This window comes from Podarcis pityusensis (genome assembly GCF_964106645.2).
Source record: "Podarcis pityusensis genome assembly, contig: HAP1_SCAFFOLD_179, whole genome shotgun sequence".
NCBI classification, from domain to species: domain Eukaryota; kingdom Metazoa; phylum Chordata; class Lepidosauria; order Squamata; family Lacertidae; genus Podarcis; species Podarcis pityusensis.
This window is the reverse complement of record NW_028293338.1, coordinates 43,515-63,867: the sequence shown is the minus strand read 5'-3', so window position 1 is coordinate 63,867 and position 20,353 is coordinate 43,515. Positions and strand designations below refer to the sequence as shown.

General features: G+C 46.4%; 1 protein-coding gene across 1 annotated transcript; it reads right to left on the bottom strand.

The window, feature by feature from the left end:
* Positions 1-18,642: 18,642 nt before the first annotated feature.
* Positions 18,643-19,948, bottom strand: LOC308469067 (transcriptional and immune response regulator-like). The gene has a single exon (XM_081024385.1). The coding sequence runs from the start codon at positions 19,810-19,812 to the stop codon at positions 19,525-19,527; it is 288 nt and encodes a 95-aa protein (XP_080880511.1). The 5' UTR covers positions 19,813-19,948; the 3' UTR covers positions 18,643-19,524.
* Between the last annotated feature and the right edge of the window lie 405 nt (positions 19,949-20,353).

Here is a 20,353-nt window from a genome sequence, read left to right as displayed (position 1 = left end):
TCTGAGTCTGTGGGAAGTCTGGCAGACCCTCTAAAGCAGCTTGGTTCGGCTCCATGCCCGCAGTTTGCAAGAGAGGTATAGGTGGAGCCTCGCCATCTGTAAGTGTCTGTTCCGGAGCCACGAGCACAGTTGGGGGTACCATAGTAGTGTCCAAGTCCCCAACCCTGCGCCTAAGCTGGTCTATGTGCCGGTGCCACAAACGTCCGTTTTCCAGTGCCACCTGGTATGAGCAAGGTCCAGTGACTCCCACTACTGTGGCTGGCACCCAAGGAATGTCCCCCACAAAGTTCCAGGCGAAGACCTGGTTGCCTGGAACAAATGACCGTGGTGCATTGGCACAGCCTGAGGGTTCAGCCACAGCAAAGTCTGGGTGCAGCCGGTCGAGCGGGGACCTGAGGTGGCGGCCCATAAGCAGATGCGAAGGCCACAGTGGCAGCTGAAACAGGTGCTGCCAGAAGATCCTCAGTCAGGAGGAGCGATGAAGCAGGAGCCAGGTCTTCCACAAACACTGGAAGAGGGCAACGGCTGAGGGCGTCAGCATGGCCCATCGATTTTCCTGGGCGATGGACGAGCTGGTAGTGGTAGGCAGCCAGGAAAACAGTCCATCGCAGCAGAGGACCGATGCAGTTGGTCGATCACCAGCAAGGAGGCCCAGGAGAGGCTTGTGGTCGGTGATGAGGTCGAAAGTCCTGCCGTAGAGGTATTCATGGAACCTCTTCACTCCAGCCACAAGTGCCAGTGCCTCCTTGTCGAGCTGGCTGTAACTCCATTTGGTCGGAGATAGCGTCCTGGAAAAGTAGGTGAGTGGTGCTTCTCTTCCGTCTGGAAAACGGTGACTGAGGACAGCGCTGATGCCAAAAGGTGAGGCGTCGCAGGCAAGGACCAGTGGCCTGGCTTAACGGTACTGTACCAGCACACTGTCCAATGAAAGGAGAGCCTTGACCGTGTTGAAGGCCACCGTCTCCCAATGACCCCAGGACAAAGGTGTCTTCGTGCTGAGGAGTCTCCACTTCCATCGTTCTGCCCAGACACTGAGGTCCAGCGCTGAGGGCCTTCTGGCGGTTCCCTCGCTGTGAGAAGCCAAGTTACAGGGAACCAGGCAGAGGGCCTTCTCGGTAGTGGTGCCCGCCCTGTGGAACGCCCTCCCACCAGATGTCAAAGAGAAAAATGACTACCAAACTTTTAGAACAGTTACAGATGGGTAGCCGTGTTGGTCTGCCATAGTCGAAATAAAATTTTTTTCCTTCCTGTAGCACCTTAAAGACCAACTAAGTTAGTTCTTGGTATAAACTTTCGTGTGCATGCACACTTCTTCAGATACACTGAAAAAAGTATCTGAAAGTATTCTTCAGATACACTGAAAAAAGTATACACTGAAAAGTTTTTTCAGTGTATCTGAAGAAGTGTGCATGCACACGAAAGCTTATACCAAGAACTAACTTAGTTGGTCTTTAAGGTGCTACAGGAAGGAAAAATTTTTTATTTAAACTTTTAGAAGACATCTAAAGGCAGCCCTGTTTAGGCAAGTTTTTAATGTTTAATAGGTTATTGTATTTTAGTGTTTTGTTGGAAGCCGCCCAACCTCAACCCACCCAGGTCGACTTGGCCTGCCACACCCACCCCTTCCCCCCCACACCCAGGCCTGTCACCCACTGCCTGCCACCTTACATTCAGCGCCCTGCCACTGCCACCACTGCAAGACTGCCTTGGCAAGGCCGCTGCCTCCTCCTCTGTGAAGGCCAAGGCTTTCTGCTCCATCTGCTTTGACAATCGCCAAAGTGATCCCAGAATGCACTCTGGCACCAGTCTGCCAGTCTTAAATGGGACATTCTGGGATCCAGAAGCCACACTTAAAATGAAACAGCAACCCCTCATTTATCTCAGCTGTTTTGTTTCCTCTGTGAAATGTGAGCTGGGGAGTTGGGCCAAGAGCCAAGTGTAAGCATAGCCCGAGGGTCCATTGCTCTTTCCCAGGATCAAATACTTGTGGCTTGTTTATGAGCTTCGATCCTGCTGGAACCAGAAACTGACATAGCAGAATGCCTACAAGCATCATTAACATTCAGTCTGTCTTGAAGTTAGACACGGGCCCTGTGTATCAACTCTTTGTGCCAGATCTCCCTAAGTAAAGGTAAAGGACCCCTGACAGTTAAGTCCAGTTGCGAACGACTCTGGGGTTGCGGTGCTCATCTCACTTTACAGGCCAAGGGAAACTTCCCTGAACAGGGCTGCCTTCAGATGTCTTTTAAAAATAGGATAGCTACTTATTTCCTTCACATCTGAAGGGAGGGTGTTCCACAGGGTGGGCGCCACTACCGCCACTGTCTCATTTTCTCTCCAGTTCCAAATGTCTAATGTTGCATGCTGTTTCAGTTTATCGTGCAAAGTTATTTATGGTGTAGCTGTCAACGCACCATCACCTTATTGAGGAAGCATGGATAAAATTAGCTGGCCATGTGCAGGCAGCCCACACCCAGATGCAAGGAGATGTCCAGTGGAAAATAATTAATGGAAGCGTGCAGCAACTGCAAGCAGGAAGTATCCTGGACAGGTCTTTTCCTCTTTTTATTACATGATGCACCCTGACAAAAGACCCTGCATTGTTTCTGAAGACTTTCTGCCCTGCTTGATGCACACCCTGACAGACACAGAGTCTGGCCTTGCAAGCACTCAGGAAGAAATCAGCACAATACACGTAACTTGCCATTAAACCACTGGCAGTATTAAATTCTAAACATCTGGTTTCTTGGAGTAAAATAGGGCTTTTGTAAAGCTCTACATTCTTTTAGGGAGAGCCATGGTGCAGTGGCAGAGCAAACATTTTATATGCAGAAGGTCTTGGGGTTTAAGCCAGAACATCTACATGTAGAACTGAGAAATTTCTGGGCAGCCTCTGCCAATCAGTGTAGATGATGCTGAGATAGATGGACCACTTGTGTGGTTTGATACAACACAGTTTCTTATCTTCATCTTATTCCACAGTGTGGTTTTGTTTGTGGTTGCTGTTTTAGTTTCAATATTAATTGAAATAACTGCTGGTTCTATTTACATTTTGATACATTTCACTCCTATTTGTTTGTTTTTATTGGTATTTTTAATGAGTATTTTATAATGTTTAGGTTTTTATTGATTAAGTGGCATATAAATCTTGTCAAGTAATTACATTTTAAAAAGTTTTAAGTTGTTTAACTGTTGATGGGACACTACAATGAGAAGAGAAACCAAGAAACAGTTTATTCTGCAAATACAGTGGTACTTCAGGGTAAGTACTTAATTTGTTCCGGAGGTCCGTTCTTAACCTGAAACTGTTCTTAACCTGAAGCACCACTTTAGCTAATGGGACCTCCTGCTGCTGCCGTGCCGCCGGAGCATGATTTCTGTTCTCATCCTCAAGCAAAGTTCTTAACCCGAGGTAATATTTCTGGGTTAGTGGAGTCTGTAACCTGAAGCATATGTAACCTGAAGCGTATGTAACCCAAGGTACCACTGTAATTAGAACAAAATGAAAATGTACAAATGATTGGTCTCTACATGTGAAACCTTCTCTTTCAGCTGGTTTGTGCATACACATGGGGGGAAGGTATCTTTGTCACATTCTACCTTTACTACCAGAGGCAGGAAGCTTCTGAATGTCAGCTGCTGGGAATCACAGGAAAGGGGAGTGCTATTGCCCTCCAGTCCTCCTTGTGGTCTTCTTTCTTAGAGGCATCTGGTTGGCACTCTTGAGAACAGGATGGTAGAGTAGATGGGGGGTTGCCTTGATCCAGCAGGGCTCTTTTATGTCCTTATTTTCTAATGTCCGGCACAAGATCTCCAATATGTATGAGCTTATTAATTCAAAGAACCAATTCATGCAGAATCTTGGGTCTGTGTGCAGCACATTCACCATTAGGTTTATGGTAGAGATGGTACATATTTTCACCTTAACCATGCAAATTAAGTGCTTAGGTACCCAACATGTTGCCTCCATATACTGTGGACTACAACTCCCATCACTCCTGACCACTGACCCTGCTGACGTTGGAAGTCCATAACAAGTGAAGAACACTCTCATCTTATGCACATTTCAACCACGTTAAATGTGCATAAATAAAGTCCCAAGCAAGGCAAATAATTCAAAAGCCCTTTTCATGCTGGGTCCACTTGGGTTTACCTGTCAGGAAAAGAGCTTTGAAGGTCTTGGCCTTGCTTGTAGGCCAAGGCCTGCTCAGCACAGCAGCTCTGGGAGCTCTGGGGATGAAGCAGATGGAGAAGCCACTGCAGGGCACCCACTCCTGCCACCAGGGAAGCAGCAGCAGCTTCTGGCATGATCTCACTTGCTGCCACTATTGTCATTTCTCCTGTAGGGTTGCCACCCGTCCCTTAGAAAAATGGGACAGTCCTGTTTGGGGGGTAAGAGTCCCCTGTCCTGTTTGGCCCCAAATTTGCCCTGTTTTTTTAAGTCATACCAATAAAAAAAATTGTTTGGCACTCACCCAAACTTGCTTGTCTCATGCACGAGCAAATTTGTTAGATGCTTGAGCATTTAATTTGTTGAGCCCACCCTCTCCTCCAAAGCTGGCTGATTGACGCTCCAGGCTAGCCAATAGTAGAGCAGCAGCCTTTTCAAAGAGAAACAGCATGGCCAGCTGAAGCAGGGAGGCAGAGCAGTGCGGAGCTTCCGTAAGGAGTCTGCTGATTTGGTTTTGTTTGCAAGATGAAACACATGAAACGCATTTGTTTTGATGCACTACCTTTTTAATATTAGTGTTATTAATATTAGTGTTTTGTCCCAGAAGCTCTGGTGTGTGTGTGATCACTGATCAACTGTCCTCTATTAATCCTGCCAATTAATTGTTTTTTAAAGATTCTCTCCCCCCCACCCTTCTGACACACAAATGCATATCTATGATGGCACATGCCACCTGCAATTGTTAGAATTGGTTGTGGGTTTTTTAAAAAGTCATTTCCCCCCAGCACTTATTATACCCCTCTATTGCAGACCAACCTTGTTACCCCCTACATTATGCAGGGGGCGGAAGCAGAAAGTGGCAGAATTGTTAGAACTTAGTGACTTTCCTCTAGGCAAATGCTGAAACTCCCAATGGTGACCTGCTATGGGAAGCCGTTCCTGTTTGTTTAAATAGGCAGCACTAGGTTGGCCCAAGGCATTTTGCTACCTGAGAAAGAACAGTGGTATAACAATCAATCATCCATCCCAGAGGTCTCTGTGTATTATATCTCTGGGAAATGAATGTGGGGAGGGGGTATCCAAACAAACTAGGATTCTTTAGGAGACTCCATGACTATTAATGTGGTATAAGAGTGCTTTAAATGATACTTTAGTTAAAAGCCCTGCAGTGCAGGGGGTTGGACTAGATGACCCTCAGGGTTTCTTCCAACTCTACAATTCTATGATTCTATGAATGCCTATAGATAACAGATGAGGGTTTTTTTAAACACCAGGTGGTTGAACTTGACTGACTATAATGTGTGTGTGTGTGTGAGAGAGAGAGAGAGAGAGAGAATGAATGAATTGGCATTATCAGCTATATGGAAAGGGATGTTGGAGGCAAAGCCCTGTTTGCAAGAGAAACAGAATCTTTCTTTCTTTCTTTCTTTCTTTCTTTCTTTCTTTCGCTGGGTTTCTACATTTACCAGTATTTTTGGTCCCCCAATTCTCCCCTGACTCGTCCCATATTTTGCCTATCCCATCGCTTATTTTGCCCAACCAATGGTGGCAACCCTACCTGTGGCAGCCGGATGCCCACTGCCCACCCCACTACCACTGGAGAAGCAAGGAGAAGTGACTGTGACTTCTGAATGACCACAATATCTCGTGGACCTCTCATGAGATTTTGCTGGAAGACGCAGCCATGTGACCCCATAAGCAAGGCTGTTGCAGAGGAAGAATAGAGGGGGGTCAGCATCTTCACTCAGGTGGTGAAATGGGATGGGCAGCACGCCTGTGGTATATGTAAGATGGAGAATATTATTCCTGTTGTACAGAAATGAATCTATTTGCTGTTGATACTTGCAGCAGCAGCAGCCTTACAACTGGAAGAAGGTCTCTGGCCTTTTAGGGGCCATTGCCTGCAGATGGTCTGGCGCATGATTCAGTGACAGGGCTTTGCAGAATTACATGCTTATGTTACATCATGATTCACCATAAAGTTCAAAGCGGGCTTTTCCTTTACTGCTGGAATTTCACATTTAGACTAAGAAGTTCTAAGACAGAGGGCTGATATTTCAGCCAGCCTTGATGCTCTGCCGCTTCCCATTTAGCAAATGCATAGCCACCAGTTCCAGGCCTACCTCCTTTATGCTCTGTAAAGCAGAGAGTTGCCCAGTCTCCACGAAGATGCAGAGAGCTGGCCTGGTGTTTCTGCCGATCAGGAGGTGAAGCCTACTGGTGTGTAATTTTAGACATACAACATTCATCTAAAACTGGGCTCATCCAAGACTTGCTTTTGTGATACATTCCTAGGCACAGGTCTGTACTTCAAAGCTTCCTGTCTGCATGTACTGTTTTTTGCCCTGGCACTTTCTCCACAGAAACCTGTTCTCTATCACTGAATCAGAGCAAATGGCAATCCATGGAAAACACAAATCAGAAGAAGAAGAAGAGTTTGGATTTGATATCCCGCCTTTCACTCCCCTTCAGGAGTCTCAAAGCGGCTAACATTCTCCTTTCCCTTCCTCCCCCACAACAAACACTCTGTGGGGTGAGTGGGGCTGAGAGACTTCAAAGAAGTGTGACTGGCCCAAGGTCACCCAGCAGCTGCATGTGGAGGAGCGGAGACGCGAACCCGGTTACCCAGATTACGAGACTACCGCTCTTAACCACTACACCACACTGGCTCTCTCAGAGTTAAATCAGAGTTAAATAGCAAGTTTTCCTGGGGAAAGCAGATGGGCAAAGAAAAAAGCACTCAGACATGGACCAGGAAAGCATGGACCTGTGCCTAGAAAGTGCAGGTCAAAAGGTGAGTGTGGATGAACCCTCAGAGTTAGTTCTACAGTTAGACTATGGGGCAATACTTAGGGTTCCCACTCCACTCAGAGGGTCCAGCATCATTCAGGAGGGGAAGCAACCCCCATTTATTTTTTTTTAAAAGGCTTTGGCATCCACCTTACTTTAAATAGGAAGCGACTGAAGGTTGTTGCACCAGCTGCCACTGGTGCTGCTTAGGGATAGAAAGGAAATTTGATTCAGTTCACATTTAAAAACAAATCTAACTGATTTGCACTTTTTGGAACGATATGTGAACCGAAAAACAACCATTCTTAAAAATTCACATTTCTTAGAATTTTGCAATGCAGTTCTCCAGACAAGTAACGTGTTCTAAAATGCATCTACTAAGGTAACTTGTATGCATAGGTTAGTTTTTTTTAAGATTTTCACAAATATTAGAGAATAAATTTTATAGAAAATATGCTTTGCATACAAAATGTGTGAATTTGCACGAAAAGGTGTAAGCTACAGCTTAGGGTCAATTGGTATGTTATGTTGGGGGTTTTAGGTCTACACCTAATAATTGTCTATGTATACCTAAGAATGTGAAGTTTGAGTACAACCAAGCACATAAATCAGTGTACACTCACCTGGAAGCCAGGATTGGGTATGACTCCCACACTGTACCTACTTTCTGGTCCCTGATAAATCACTTGCCTAATTTTTGCTTTTGTGGGGATCCTGATCATAATTCTGAATTTCAGTTGCTAGAGCTTTCATTTGCTAAGCTTTCTTTCTCCCCCAGCCCCAGTTAAATTTCAGAATTGGGGGAGTAGATGTATATTGTCTCTCAACATAAATGGATCTAGATGTATGTGTAAATGAATACCAAGGCACTATGCATTTTACAGTCTGCCATTACTGTCTGTGAACTGTCCTGAGACCTCCAGGAGTAGGGCAGTATATAAATTTAATAAATAATAATTACAATAATTACACCCAATGCAGTTGCTGAAATATGCTCAGAAATGGCCACCTGGAGCTCAATAGAGCTAATCTGAAAACAAAAGGTGAGCTTTAGCAAGCCCCAAAACTCTCAGGAGAATGCCCTTCTCTCTGCAGGGGCAGATTTGGAGAGTGGGAATAACTCCTGTGGGTCCTCATGATTCACCCTCTGCAGTCCATTTCTAACCTTCCCCATAGGTGAAACAACAGTAAAGAGCCTGCAGATGTATAATTAGGGAGTAGGAGCAGAAGGACAATTCTATGGGTCATCAGTGGAGAGGGGGTAGATTTCTGCTTTCACCTACCCAATTTTGCCCATCTCACCCCTTTGAAACTATGTTCCATGAGGGGGATGAATGAGACTGCTGAGATGAGCACAATTTTTCAAAGACCCTCCTTTGGCTCAGAGAAAAATTCTAAACGTTTCCAATTTACCTCTACTGTCAGAGGCAATATGCCTCTGGATATCAGTTGCTGGGAACCACAAGTGAGGAGGATGCTATTGAGCTTGAGTTCTGCTGCAGACTTCTCACACTTGGTTGGCCAGTGTGAGAACAGGAATTCTGGACTAAATTGGTTTTTAGCCTAATCCAGCAGGGTTATTTTTAGGATCTTTTTTGCTGTGGAAGAACTCAGGCAGTTTCCAACTTAATTTGAGGGAAGCATTGAGAATCTCACTCACTTCTTTAAACAAGAGCAAGACCAAAGTAATTGAGAAAAATCTGGATAATGAAGAAAGGAAACTACTACAAGAAAAACTGGGCCTAGATTTTGTGAAAAAAGTTAAATATTTGGGGGTGAACCTGTCTGGAAAAAAATTGAATTTATATAAAGATAACTGTCAGGGAACTGCCATCGGAAGGAAGGGAGGTGAAAGGGCTCACACAGGTTGGGAGAGACTCAGCAGCTGAAGAGGGAACCAGTAGGGGGAGAGGAGGTGAGCTGAGGGAAAGTAAGCTGGAGGGATGGCTCAGAGACACTTCCAGCGAAGACAGTGGGGAGGTTTCAGGACCTCCTGTAGGGACACCCACTCCTCGCCGGAAACTGTCACGCAGAGAGTCCAGAAGACGTGTTTCCGTTAAGGAGCTTTTATGTTGGAAGCGATTCCGAAAGCAACCACTGTCGGAATCTGCCAGCGACTGACGGAGCCATGTTTAAGGGGCTCCGTTACAGACAGAGGTTTGCAAACTTGACCAAACTCTGAGGGACTTGGATTTTACACACAAGCAGCTCATCGTCCCATCACAGCATTCCGACAGTCTCCGTGAGCAGCTTGTGCAGGAGAAGGCATCATGAGCAACCCAGCCGGAACCGGAGAAGCAGGAGCTGGAGCGGGTCCAAGCCTGGAAGAAAGGTACCGGGCGTTGGAGGTCCAGCTAGCGCTGCAGACGGCGAGGCTCGAGGAGAGGAGGGCTCAAGATGCAGAGAAGGGGAAAACCACCCCACTCACCAGAAAGTTGCCAGGATTGGTACAGAAGTTTGGGGGGGAGCCCAAGGACTATCATACCTTTAGGACAGAGATGCAATATGCCCTTAATCTGCAGTTTGATGACTTTCCCGACGAGGAATCGCGGGTGGCTTTTGTGATTGGGCATCTCGAAAAGGGGGCAAAAGACTGGGTGAGGCCCCTGATGGCAACAAATAATGACATCCTGAAGGACACGAGGAAGTTTTTTCGTGCCATGGATCTGATGTTTTCCAGCGATATTGAGCAGGGAGTGGTACGCAGACAGTTAATGGCGTGCAAACAGGGGAGCCGATCTGTTCGTGAGTACTGGACTGAGTTTACCATGTTGATCCATAAATTGGGGTGGGATCTATCGGCGGAACCCATTCAAATGCTCTTTGAAGAAGGGCTTTCTTCGGCTGTGAAAGACGAACTTTCCCGGGCGCCCAGGGCGGAGTCTATGGACCAGCTGACCAAATCAGCGCTGACCATAGGAGCGCGCCAAGAGGCGAGAGCCTTGGAGAGGCGGGAAGGGAAGGGGGAACGTTGGAGGGAGCTTCGCATTCCAGAGATTCCAGAGCCACCGTTCCCGCCGGGAGAGCCGATGGAAATTGGAACAGCGCGCGCGCGCGCAGTTTCAAAGCCCAGTGAAGAGCGGAAGAAGGAGGGGAAGGGCGCCAAGAAATGTTATCTCTGCCAACAGCCAGGTCATTTTGCCAGAGTCTGCCCCCAAAGAAAGGAATGGCAAGGAATGGCGGGAGCTGTTGGGGAGAGGGAGGAAAAGGTACCGGAGCAAGTAAAAGCCAACGCCTGGCTGCCACCGTCAGGGCACAGCAGCCAGGCCAAAGAGCAGTGAAAGTGCCCACGCCGGAACCTCCTAAACCCGCCCTAGTGATAGAGGTGTTACTAGAGCTGCCTAACGGACACCCACTAAAGATAAAGGCGCTATTGGACTCAGGCAGCTCCTGCAATTTCATGAGTAAGGAGTTTGCTGCTGAGCACCAGATACAGACTATCCCTTTAAGTAACCCTTTGCAGGTGACCACGATCGATGGAAGGGAGCTGCTGGGAGGAGAAGTCAGCCAGCAGACCGTCCCAATGATAATGAGGGTAGCAAGACACACTGAGCTAATAGCGTTTAATGTGGCTACCTTGGGAGGAGCTCCCATTATTTTGGGGATGAGCTGGCTAGCGTTACATGATCCGCTAGTGGGCTGGCATCAGAGAGTGGTCTCCTTTGGGTCAGCACATTGTCTAGAACACTGCAAAGAGCGGGAGGCTCAAGGAGGGGCCAGAGCCACTCTAGCAGGGACGGAAGTAACGGAGAAGGGGAAGGTTCCCCAACAATACGCCGACCTGAGCAACGTCTTCAGCGAGAGGGAGTCAGACAAACTACCCCCACATAGACCCTTTGACTGTCAAATCAATTTACTCCCTGGGGCACAGCTCCCTGTAGGCAAGCTGTACGCCATGTCAGACAGAGAGATGCAGGAGCTAAGGGAGTTCATTGACAAGAACCTGAAGAGAGGGTTCATCAGAGAGTCCAGGGCGGTGGGGGGCAGCCCAGTGTTTTTTGTGGATAAAAAAAACACGGACAAACCTAGACTTGTAGTGGACTTCAGGGCCTTAAATGCAGTGTCAGAACCAGTGACTTTCCCGATGCCCAGAATTGATGACATTTTGACAAGGGTCAGGAAGGGAAAGATTTTTACTAAACTGGACCTGAGGGGGGCGTACAACCTGATACGAATAAGGAAGGGGGATGAATGGAAAACCACCATGTTCACCCCTTTGGGGGCATTTGAATATTTAGTTATGCCCTTCGGCTTACAAGCAGGCTCCGTGTGCTTTCAATCGTTTATGAACCACGTCCTGGGGCCTTTGCTTTACAAGAATTGTGTGGCCTTCTTAGATGACGTGTTAGTATATTCAGAGAATGAGGAGCAGCATGTAAAAGACGTCAGGGAAGTGTTGGGCAGACTGCAAGCCAATCAGCTGTGGGTGAAGCTAGAGAAGTGTCAGTTTCATGCCAAGGAGGTGGAATTCCTGGGGTACCGCTTGTCGGACAAGGGATTGGCCATGGATCCTGGCAAGGTCCAAGCGGTACTGGAATGGAAAACACCGAAAACAAGGAAGGATGTGCAAAGATTCCTTGGATTTGGAAACTTCTATCGGAAGTTCATCAGAAATTTTGCCCACTTGACGGCGCCCATTACGGACTGTCTCAGCAGTAAGAGGAAATTCGTTTGGACGGCGGAGGCGGAGCGAGCTTTTGAGGAGCTGAAAAGGGCGTTCGCTTCGGAAGAACAGCTCCTGCATGTGGATTTACAAAAACCGATGCGAGTGGAAACGGACGCATCAGACCGGGCTGTGGGGGCGGTGCTTCTGCAGCCTGGCAAGGAGGAGTCGGAGTGGAGACCGTGTGCCTTTTTTTCGCGAAAGCTGAACAAATCTGAGAGGAACTACACGGTGTATGACCGAGAACTACTAGCCATTCATGAAGCGTTCAGGAGATGGAGGCATTTATTAATTGGGGCACAACATAAGGTGCAAGTGTGCACGGACCACAAGAACTTAGAGTATTGGAGAACGGCACGAGTGCTCAACCAACGGCAAGTGAGATGGGCCCAGGAGTTCTCCAAATTCCACTTTGAAATTTGTTATGTGCCAGGTCCAGAAAATGTTAGGGCGGACGCTCTCTCACGCAAACCTGAATATTTGGAAGGGGAGGGGGCACCCGAAGAGAGACATGTCATCCCAGAGGACCGCTGGGTGTGTGGGGCGGCATTGGTGGGGCAAAGAGAACTGGTAGAGGAAACAGAGAATGATGAATACGCCCAGAATAAGCTCAGAGGTCTTAGGGGTGAGGGAGAGGAACCAGGGGGTTTCGAGGAAAGAAATGGAGCTTTGTATTACAAAGGGGCACTGTATATCCCTGAAGGAGACTTAAGGGGGAGGGTACTCAAGCAGTTGCACGACAGCCCCACGGCGGGGCATTTTGGACAACACAAAACCATGTGGTTGGTCACCAGGGAATTTTGGTGGCCTAAGGTGAGGGAAGATGTACGGGAGTATGTAAGAGGGTGCGAGCAATGCCAGCGAGCCAAAGGGGAGAGGCGGGCGCCGGCGGGGCTATTAGAACCCTTACCAACCCCAGAACGACCTTGGGAGGCAGTGTCGATAGATTTTATGACTGATCTGCCGAAGTCCAAGGGGAAAACAGCCATCATGGTGGTGGTAGACCTACTAACAAAGATGTGCCACTTTGTAGCCTGCTCGCATGCAGTCACGGCGGAAGAGACAGCGAAGTTATTTGTAGAACACATTTTTAGGTTGCACGGGGTGCCATTGAGGGTGGTCTCAGACCGAGGAAAACAATTTACTTCCAGGTTCTGGAGGAAGCTCATGAGCTTACTGCAGGTGGAGGTCAACTTTTCGACTGCCCGCCACCCTGAAACCAACGGGCAGGCGGAAAGAGCAAACGGTGTCCTCCAGCAATACCTGAGGTGTTATGTCAATGACAGAGAGAATGACTGGGTAGAAAAGTTGGCGCTGGCGGAATTTGCCTACAACAATGCCGAGAATGTGTCCACAGGGATGAGCCCCTTCTTGGCTAATTATGGGTGTCATCCCAGGGCTTTCCCAGGGGGAGAAGGGGAGAGATGGAGCGTCCCGGCAGCCGAGCATTTTGTAGAAGAAATGGAAGCAATCCATCGTCAGCTCCAACTCAACTTAGAAAGGGCGAAGGAAGAATACAAGAGGCAGGCAGACAAGAACCGAAGGGAAGGTGAAACCATAAGGGTGGGAGATAGGGTGTGGCTGTCAACCCAAGGGTTGCCGTTCAAAGGAGGTTGTAAGAAATTAAGACCCAGGAGATTGGGTTCCTTTGAGGTCATTCAACAGGTCAACCCAGTGGCTTTCAGGCTCCGGTTACCCAACCACATGAAACTGCACCCAGTATTTCACAGGTCGTTACTGTCACCGTATGAGGGGGGACGAGAAGGGATGGCCACTCGGGGACCGGTCATAGAAGAAAGGGAATGCAGCAGCCATGTGGCAGAAATCCTCGACGCCAGGTGGAAGGGGGATCAGGTGGCGTATTTGGTAGCGTGGGAAGGAGAACCGGAGTCAGAAAACACTTGGGTAATGGCAGAAGATATCAATGACGAGGTATTGATAGAAACGTTCCATCAAAGGTTCCCAAGGAAACCTCAGCCTGTGGAGAGGTTCCGGAGGGAATACTTTGGGACCACCGATGAGGAGGAGGAGTTGGAAGGATTCCCGGACTCGGAAGGGGAAGGGGAGATGGACTCTGAGGAGGAGGAGTACTTCGAGACCAGGAACCGCAACAGGTGGAGAGAAGTGTTCGAGACATCGGAAGATGAAGGAAGTTCATTCCGGGGTTTTGCCTCCTCACCGCCCGTAGAGGAGGGGGCGGGAGGGGGTGAAGGGAGCCCTGGAGGGGAGGTGGATGTCAGGGAACTGCCATCGGAAGGAAGGGAGGTGAAAGGGCTCACACAGGTTGGGAGAGACTCAGCAGCTGAAGAGGGAACCAGTAGGGGGAGAGGAGGTGAGCTGAGGGAAAGTAAGCTGGAGGGATGGCTCAGAGACACTTCCAGCGAAGACAGTGGGGAGGTTTCAGGACCTCCTGTAGGGACACCCACTCCTCGCCGGAAACTGTCACGCAGAGAGTCCAGAAGACGTGTTTCCGTTAAGGAGCTTTTATGTTGGAAGCGATTCCGAAAGCAACCACTGTCGGAATCTGCCAGCGACTGACGGAGCCATGTTTAAGGGGCTCCGTTACAGACAGAGGTTTGCAAACTTGACCAAACTCTGAGGGACTTGGATTTTACACACAAGCAGCTCATCGTCCCATCACAATAACTATGAGAAATTATGGAATGAAATTAAAAGAGAATTAGAGGTATGGTCAAACCTAAAATTGTCATTAATGGGCCGGATTTCTGTGATTAAGATGAATGTGCTGCCAAAGATGCTCTTCTTGTTTCAAGCCCTCCCAGTTATAGATAATGCGAAATGCTTTAAAGAATGGCAAAAAGCACTCTCTAGATTTATCTGGCAGGGGAGGAAACCCAGAATTAAATATAAATTACTTACGGATTCTAAAGAAAGAGGGGGATTCTCCCTGCCAGATTTAAAAATCTATTTTGAAGCTGCTGCACTTTGTTGGATTAAAGAATGGATGCAATTAGAACATACAGATCTATTAGATTTGGAGGGATTTGATAACGTGCTTGGTTGGCATGCATATTTATGGTATGACAAGGTAAAAGCCCATAAAGCATTTAAAAACCATGTAATTAGGAAATCGTTGTATAATGTTTGGATAAAATACAAAGATCTTTTAGAAAGAAAGACGCCCAGATGGCTCTCACGAATGGAGGCAAAGGCCCAGAAAAAATTAAATATGGATACCAAATGGTTGAGATATTATGATTTATTAATAGAGGAAGAAGAAGGTTACAAATTAAAACCATTTGAGCAAGTTAAAGATAAGCTAAATTGGCTACATTACCACCAGATTAACGAATTGTATAAACTGGATAAGAAAAATGGTTTTGCTTTTGAAAAATCCAAGTTGGAGACGGAGTTGTGGGATACTAAAGGTAAAAATTTATCTAAAATGCTTTTGTTGGAGTGGCATACAAAAGATGAACAAGTTAAATCTGTGATGGTAGATTGGGCAAGAGATGTAGGACATAATATAATGTTTGAAGACTGGGAAAGTTTGTGGAAGTAAGGGGTCAAGCTCACCGCATGTACTTTGTTAAAGGAAAATATAATGAAGATGATGTATAGATGGTATTTGACTCCTGTAAAATTAGCAAAGATATATCATAATTGTGACAATATATGTTGGAAATGTAAAGAAAAGGAAGGAACGTTTTATCATATGTGGTGGACCTTTCCCAAGGTGAAAGACTTCTGGGAAAAGATTTATAATGAATTGAAAAAAATGTTGAAATATACATTTATAAAGAAACCAGAGGGCTTTCTTCTTGAAATAACAGGCTTGGAATTGCCAAATAAAGATGTTAAATTATTTTTGTATGTCACAACTGCTGCTCGTATTTTGTTAGCTAAAAAGTGGAAAACCCAAGAATTACCAACAGTAGAAGAATGGCAGATGAAGATGATGGATTTTTCGGAGCTAGCCGACCTGACCGGAAGAGTCCGCGACCAGAAGGAGGAGGAATATCAGGAAGAATGGAATAAATTTAATGATTATTTAGTTAAATTTGTTAAGTTAAACTAACCGGAAATAGCTTGCAGATACTTAATGGGCTTAGGATTTTATTTATGTTAAGTGATAAATTAATATGTTTATAAGGAGAAGATAATGTTTAAGTTAAATTTCAAAAAATTGGGATTTGGAAAACCGTTACAAGGACATGCAATGAAATTCAACCAAGGGGAAGCGAGGAAGTCATTTAACAAAGTTAATAACTGTAATTTTCAATAAGGCTATGATTTATGTTTGTTATTTTTGTTTGTCTTGTGTGTTTGTTTATAATCTTGTAAAAACCAAAAAAAAAATTTTAGGGGGGGGAGAGAGAATCTCACTCACTTCTACTGATAATATACAGTACTGTAGGAAATCATCTCCCCTTAGCATATGTTTAACCTGAAGAACACCCATGCACTTATCTTTTAAATCAGTGCGAGAAAGGCTCTTACAGCATACGTGGACTCAATATACAGCAGAGAAGATAGCAACAGGGGTGGGGGTGGGGTGATCCTTGGCATGAGAAGAGGGATGTCACAAGCATGTCCCTATTATGTTTGGAAATGTTGGAGGATATGGACTCCCAGTCAAGCATACATTTAACTTCCAAAGCTGGGTTTGCTGCCACGTAAAGTGTGAAAAATCTCTCTCTGTTTCAGGTATGATTAGTGGCAAAAACTAGTTATGTACACTGTTAAACGGTCCCCAAAAGAAAAAAGAATGAGAGATAGCTCAGTTGGTAGAACACAAGAATCTTAATCTCAGGATCATGGGTTTGAGCCCCACATGGGGCAAAAGATAACTGCATTACAGGGGGTTGGACTAGATGATCCTTGTGGTCCCTTCCAGCTCTATTATTCTATGAATTAGATTAAGTTTTGAGGGTAACTTCCTCAATAATAGTCCTTTGTAACCCAAAAGCTCACATATACAGGTTGGTCCTAATAAAAGCATTGTTGTGCATTGAGTGGGGGTCCTGGATCAAGTAAGGGTTAAAATCTAATCGAGGAGCTAGGCAGGCAGGTTTGTTTGTGAGATAAGGGTCGTAGTAGCCACCTAAGTACTCCCTAGGTATGGTGTATAGTGCATGGGTCGGCAAACTAAGGCCCGAGGGCCGGATCCAGCCCAATTGCCTTCTGGATCCAGCCCGCGGATGGTCCAGGATTCACCGTGTGGATCGGCTTGGGGATTCTGATCATTCGGGCTATGACACACACACACACACACACACACACACGCCACGGCAGCGCCTCCTCCCTCCCTCCTCCTGGCTTCTTCCTGCCCTGCCTAGAGGAGGAAGGGGGCTGGGCTTTGTTGAGCCGTGGTTGGCTGAGCGCCATTTTAAGCAGCCCCTCTCTGGAGCTGGCCCTTTCGCACCACTCATCGTCCCTCTGCCGCCGCCAGCCCCTGCCGCTCGCAAGGCACAGGAGCCGAGGTTGGCTGAGCGCCATTTAAAGCACAGCAGCCCCTCTCCAGAGCCAGCCCTTTTGCGCCACTCATCATTCCTCCACCGCCACTACCGCCAGCCCCTGCTGCTCGCAAGGCACTAGTAAGCAGCCACTGGGGCTCATCCGGTGCTGTGGAGAAGGGAGGGGAGAGTCGGTGGGGGGTTGTTTTTTCAAAATATAGCCCGGCCCCCTGCAGAAAAAGTTTGCTGACCCCGGTATGGTGTATGGTCCTTAGTACAGTGGTATCTCGTTACAGATGCTTCAGGTTACAGACGCTTAAGGTTACAAACTCTGCTAACCCAGAAATAGGTTAAGAACTTTGCTTCAGGATGAGAACAGAAATCGTGTCTGATTACATTTGTAGGTTTGCAGGAAGTTTTGTAAGGGGAATAATTTGAATTATTGCCTTATTGAATGAAAAGGTTGATACTGGTTATGATTTTAAAAGGTAATATAAATTTAAGAAATGCAGGAGAAACTATAAAGACGGAAGAGGAGCTGATGGAAGTCCAAAAGATTGTATAAGAGATAGAAATTTGTAAAATGTATGACAATATAAATGTTTTTAAATGAATAAAAATTATTTTAAAAAAAGAGAGAACAGAAATCGTGCCGCGGCAGCAGGAGGCCCCATCAGCTAAAGTGGTGCTTCAGGTTAAGAACAGTTTCAGGTTAAGAACGGACCTCCAGAACAAATTAAGTTCTTAACCCGAAGTACCACTGTACAACAAAGGAGGTTGCTCTGTGCCAGAGGGCAAACGGGTGTGCCCCCTTCCTCGCCTGGCTGGGAATGAGAAATACAAAAAGCTAGAGTTGTGTGTGATAGCTGGAAACAGGCTGCAGGCAGAAGCCAGACAGTGAGAACCGTGCTTGATTTCTGTTTGAATCCTAGACTGTGGCTATGGGAGAAACAAGACCTTTAACACACCAGTTAATGCTGGTTAAAGCCCCTCCATTGTAGGCTCAAGTTGTACATATGTGCAAATAAACCATATATCCCAGAGACACTGAGGTCTCCCCTGTGCCTCATTCTAAGGGAACCAGGCCCTGAGTAAGTAGCTGGAACCTCTGGAAACCCTCAGCACTTAGAGATTGGGGTGGCAGGTAGATACTACATTAACTACGGTACTTTGTACAATAAAAGCTGAAAAGATCCACTGATAAAATTCTGCCTCTGGGGCCAATTACCTGAATGCATGGTCACCTGGAAGAGTCTGCAAACTAGAAACTTTTACCCCTAACCTCTGGTGCACTAAAGTTCCTGATGCTTCTCAATAGTAAACAGAATGTGCTTTGCACATGTTCAGAGGCACTCCTAGCTCTGTTCTACACAGTATTTCAGAGCTGAGCCCTAGCACTGTAAATAAATTCTAGGATTAAGCCCTGGTCCTAGATGGGAAACCTGTGACCCTCCAGATATTGTGAGACTTTAGCATTCATCACCCCTAGCAAGCATGGACAACAGTTGAGGGAGTAAGTAAAAAGGGGGCGGAGAATGTAGGTGCCATGGATATGCCATCCCTATTTTTGGTTGCAGTAAAGCATTTCAAGCCATGAGCACTTATACCAACTTTATAATTTATTTGCTCTGAATGTGCAATAAATCAATGGGAGCATTACTTACAGCATTATTATAAAATATCACCATAGCTGGTTGCCAGTTAAATTCTTTACAAAAAGTAAAAAAAGGTAAAAAATGCCATTGATGCAAAAAAAGAACTCAATGTTCCAAAGAGAATTTAAGTCTGTTCAATCAGTTCAGGACAAAACTTTACATTTAAACAAAAACAACAACAAAAACATATTTCGTGCAATTAGTTGAACAACCCACTTCTGCTTGTAAAACTCATTGTAAGACTAACAGAGTTGCTTCATGCATCCTGAAACAAAGTTTGCTCTGTGAACTGCACGTAAACAAAAGAAAGCACGTACTTTAAACACTAAGATGGTGTGTCTTTTCAACAAAAGCAAACGGGCAGTTACTGATCATTCCCCATTCCCTTTTCCCTGTTCCAGAAGAAAGCAGGGAGCTCTTCTGGCTTATGGAAGGCTTTGCACATTCAATAAAGAAGTGTCAGGACACATTGCCAAACAGACAGCTAAGAAGGAAAATAATCTAGTCTCTCATTAGCCAGGAAAAGTTGAGTCTGAACCAGTGACTGTTTCACCGCCTGCTCCATCCCCGTGACTTGTGGCTGGATTTCTCAGTTGTTCACAGGCCGATTCCCTTACTCACTCCAGCATGCAAGTTTGAGTCAACCAAGGAAGTCTTTTGCTGTGAACTTTGAAGTGTGCAAAAATGGGGCTGAATCCCCCTGACTGATGTTGCCAGCATCTCTTGCCACACCAGTTTCAAAGCAGCTGGAGGTGCTCTTGTTCAAAAGTGAGGAGTCTGGCTGAATAACTTTGCTCCTTTCATCCCGTCCTCTCTTTTAAAGGAGCTTCAGTGGACTTTGATGGTGTATTTCCCAAACTTCAGGAACTGGAAGAGTTTCTCTCTTGTCCTCTGCTTCAAAGCCATGAGCGACCTTGCTTTCTCATCCAGGTCCTGGTCGGTGGCCAGGATGATCTTGGCCCTTTCCTCTGCTTTCTGGTCCCCTGAGTCCCTGAAGAGCTTCTGCAGTGATTCTTGATCCAGGCTTTCAAAGATGTCGGCCACCGCTTTCTTGCGCAAGGCCGTGTCAAATCGATAGCCGTGGACAGAAGGACTCACCCGCAAGGAGCTGGACATGCTGCCCACCTGAGGGTTCCTCGTTGCTTTCGCAGATGTCAGAGGCAGCAACGGGATTTGCCTTGGAGTCTTTCCCTGGAGCTCCTGCAGAGAACTCTCAGTCTGGGCAGGGCTATTTAAAGGCAATTCTGAGCAAAACCTTAAAGCAACGCTGAAGGCTCAAGTTACAGCAATGACATCAGACTGTGAGCTCAGCGCCCAGTAACCACAGAGGCCAGATTAACAGTGAAATTGCCGGGGTCTCTTGTATTGTGACTGCTCCTTCTGCAATGAGGCATTGCTTATCAAATATAGGTACAGTATTTGGTCTGAAGGGTTTGGTCATTTTTTTTCAGAGTATTTAGTTAAGAGGCACTAAATCAAGGTAGGCTTGTGAAAGTGATTTAAAAAACAAATCTATTTTATCCAAATGTTAACATGAAACATGGGCATAGCCAGGGGGGCAGCTGCCCCATCAAGTAAATAAATAAAAATAACTAACTGACCATTTGCATTGAAGATAATTTGGTTCTGCCCCCCCCCCCAATGCCTACCTCTCCTA

Bases quoted from the DNA above. Each gene is read 5' to 3' on its own strand.
- LOC308469067 (XM_081024385.1), bottom strand. From the start codon at position 19,812: ATGTCCAGCTCCTTGCGGGTGAGTCCTTCTGTCCACGGCTATCGATTT.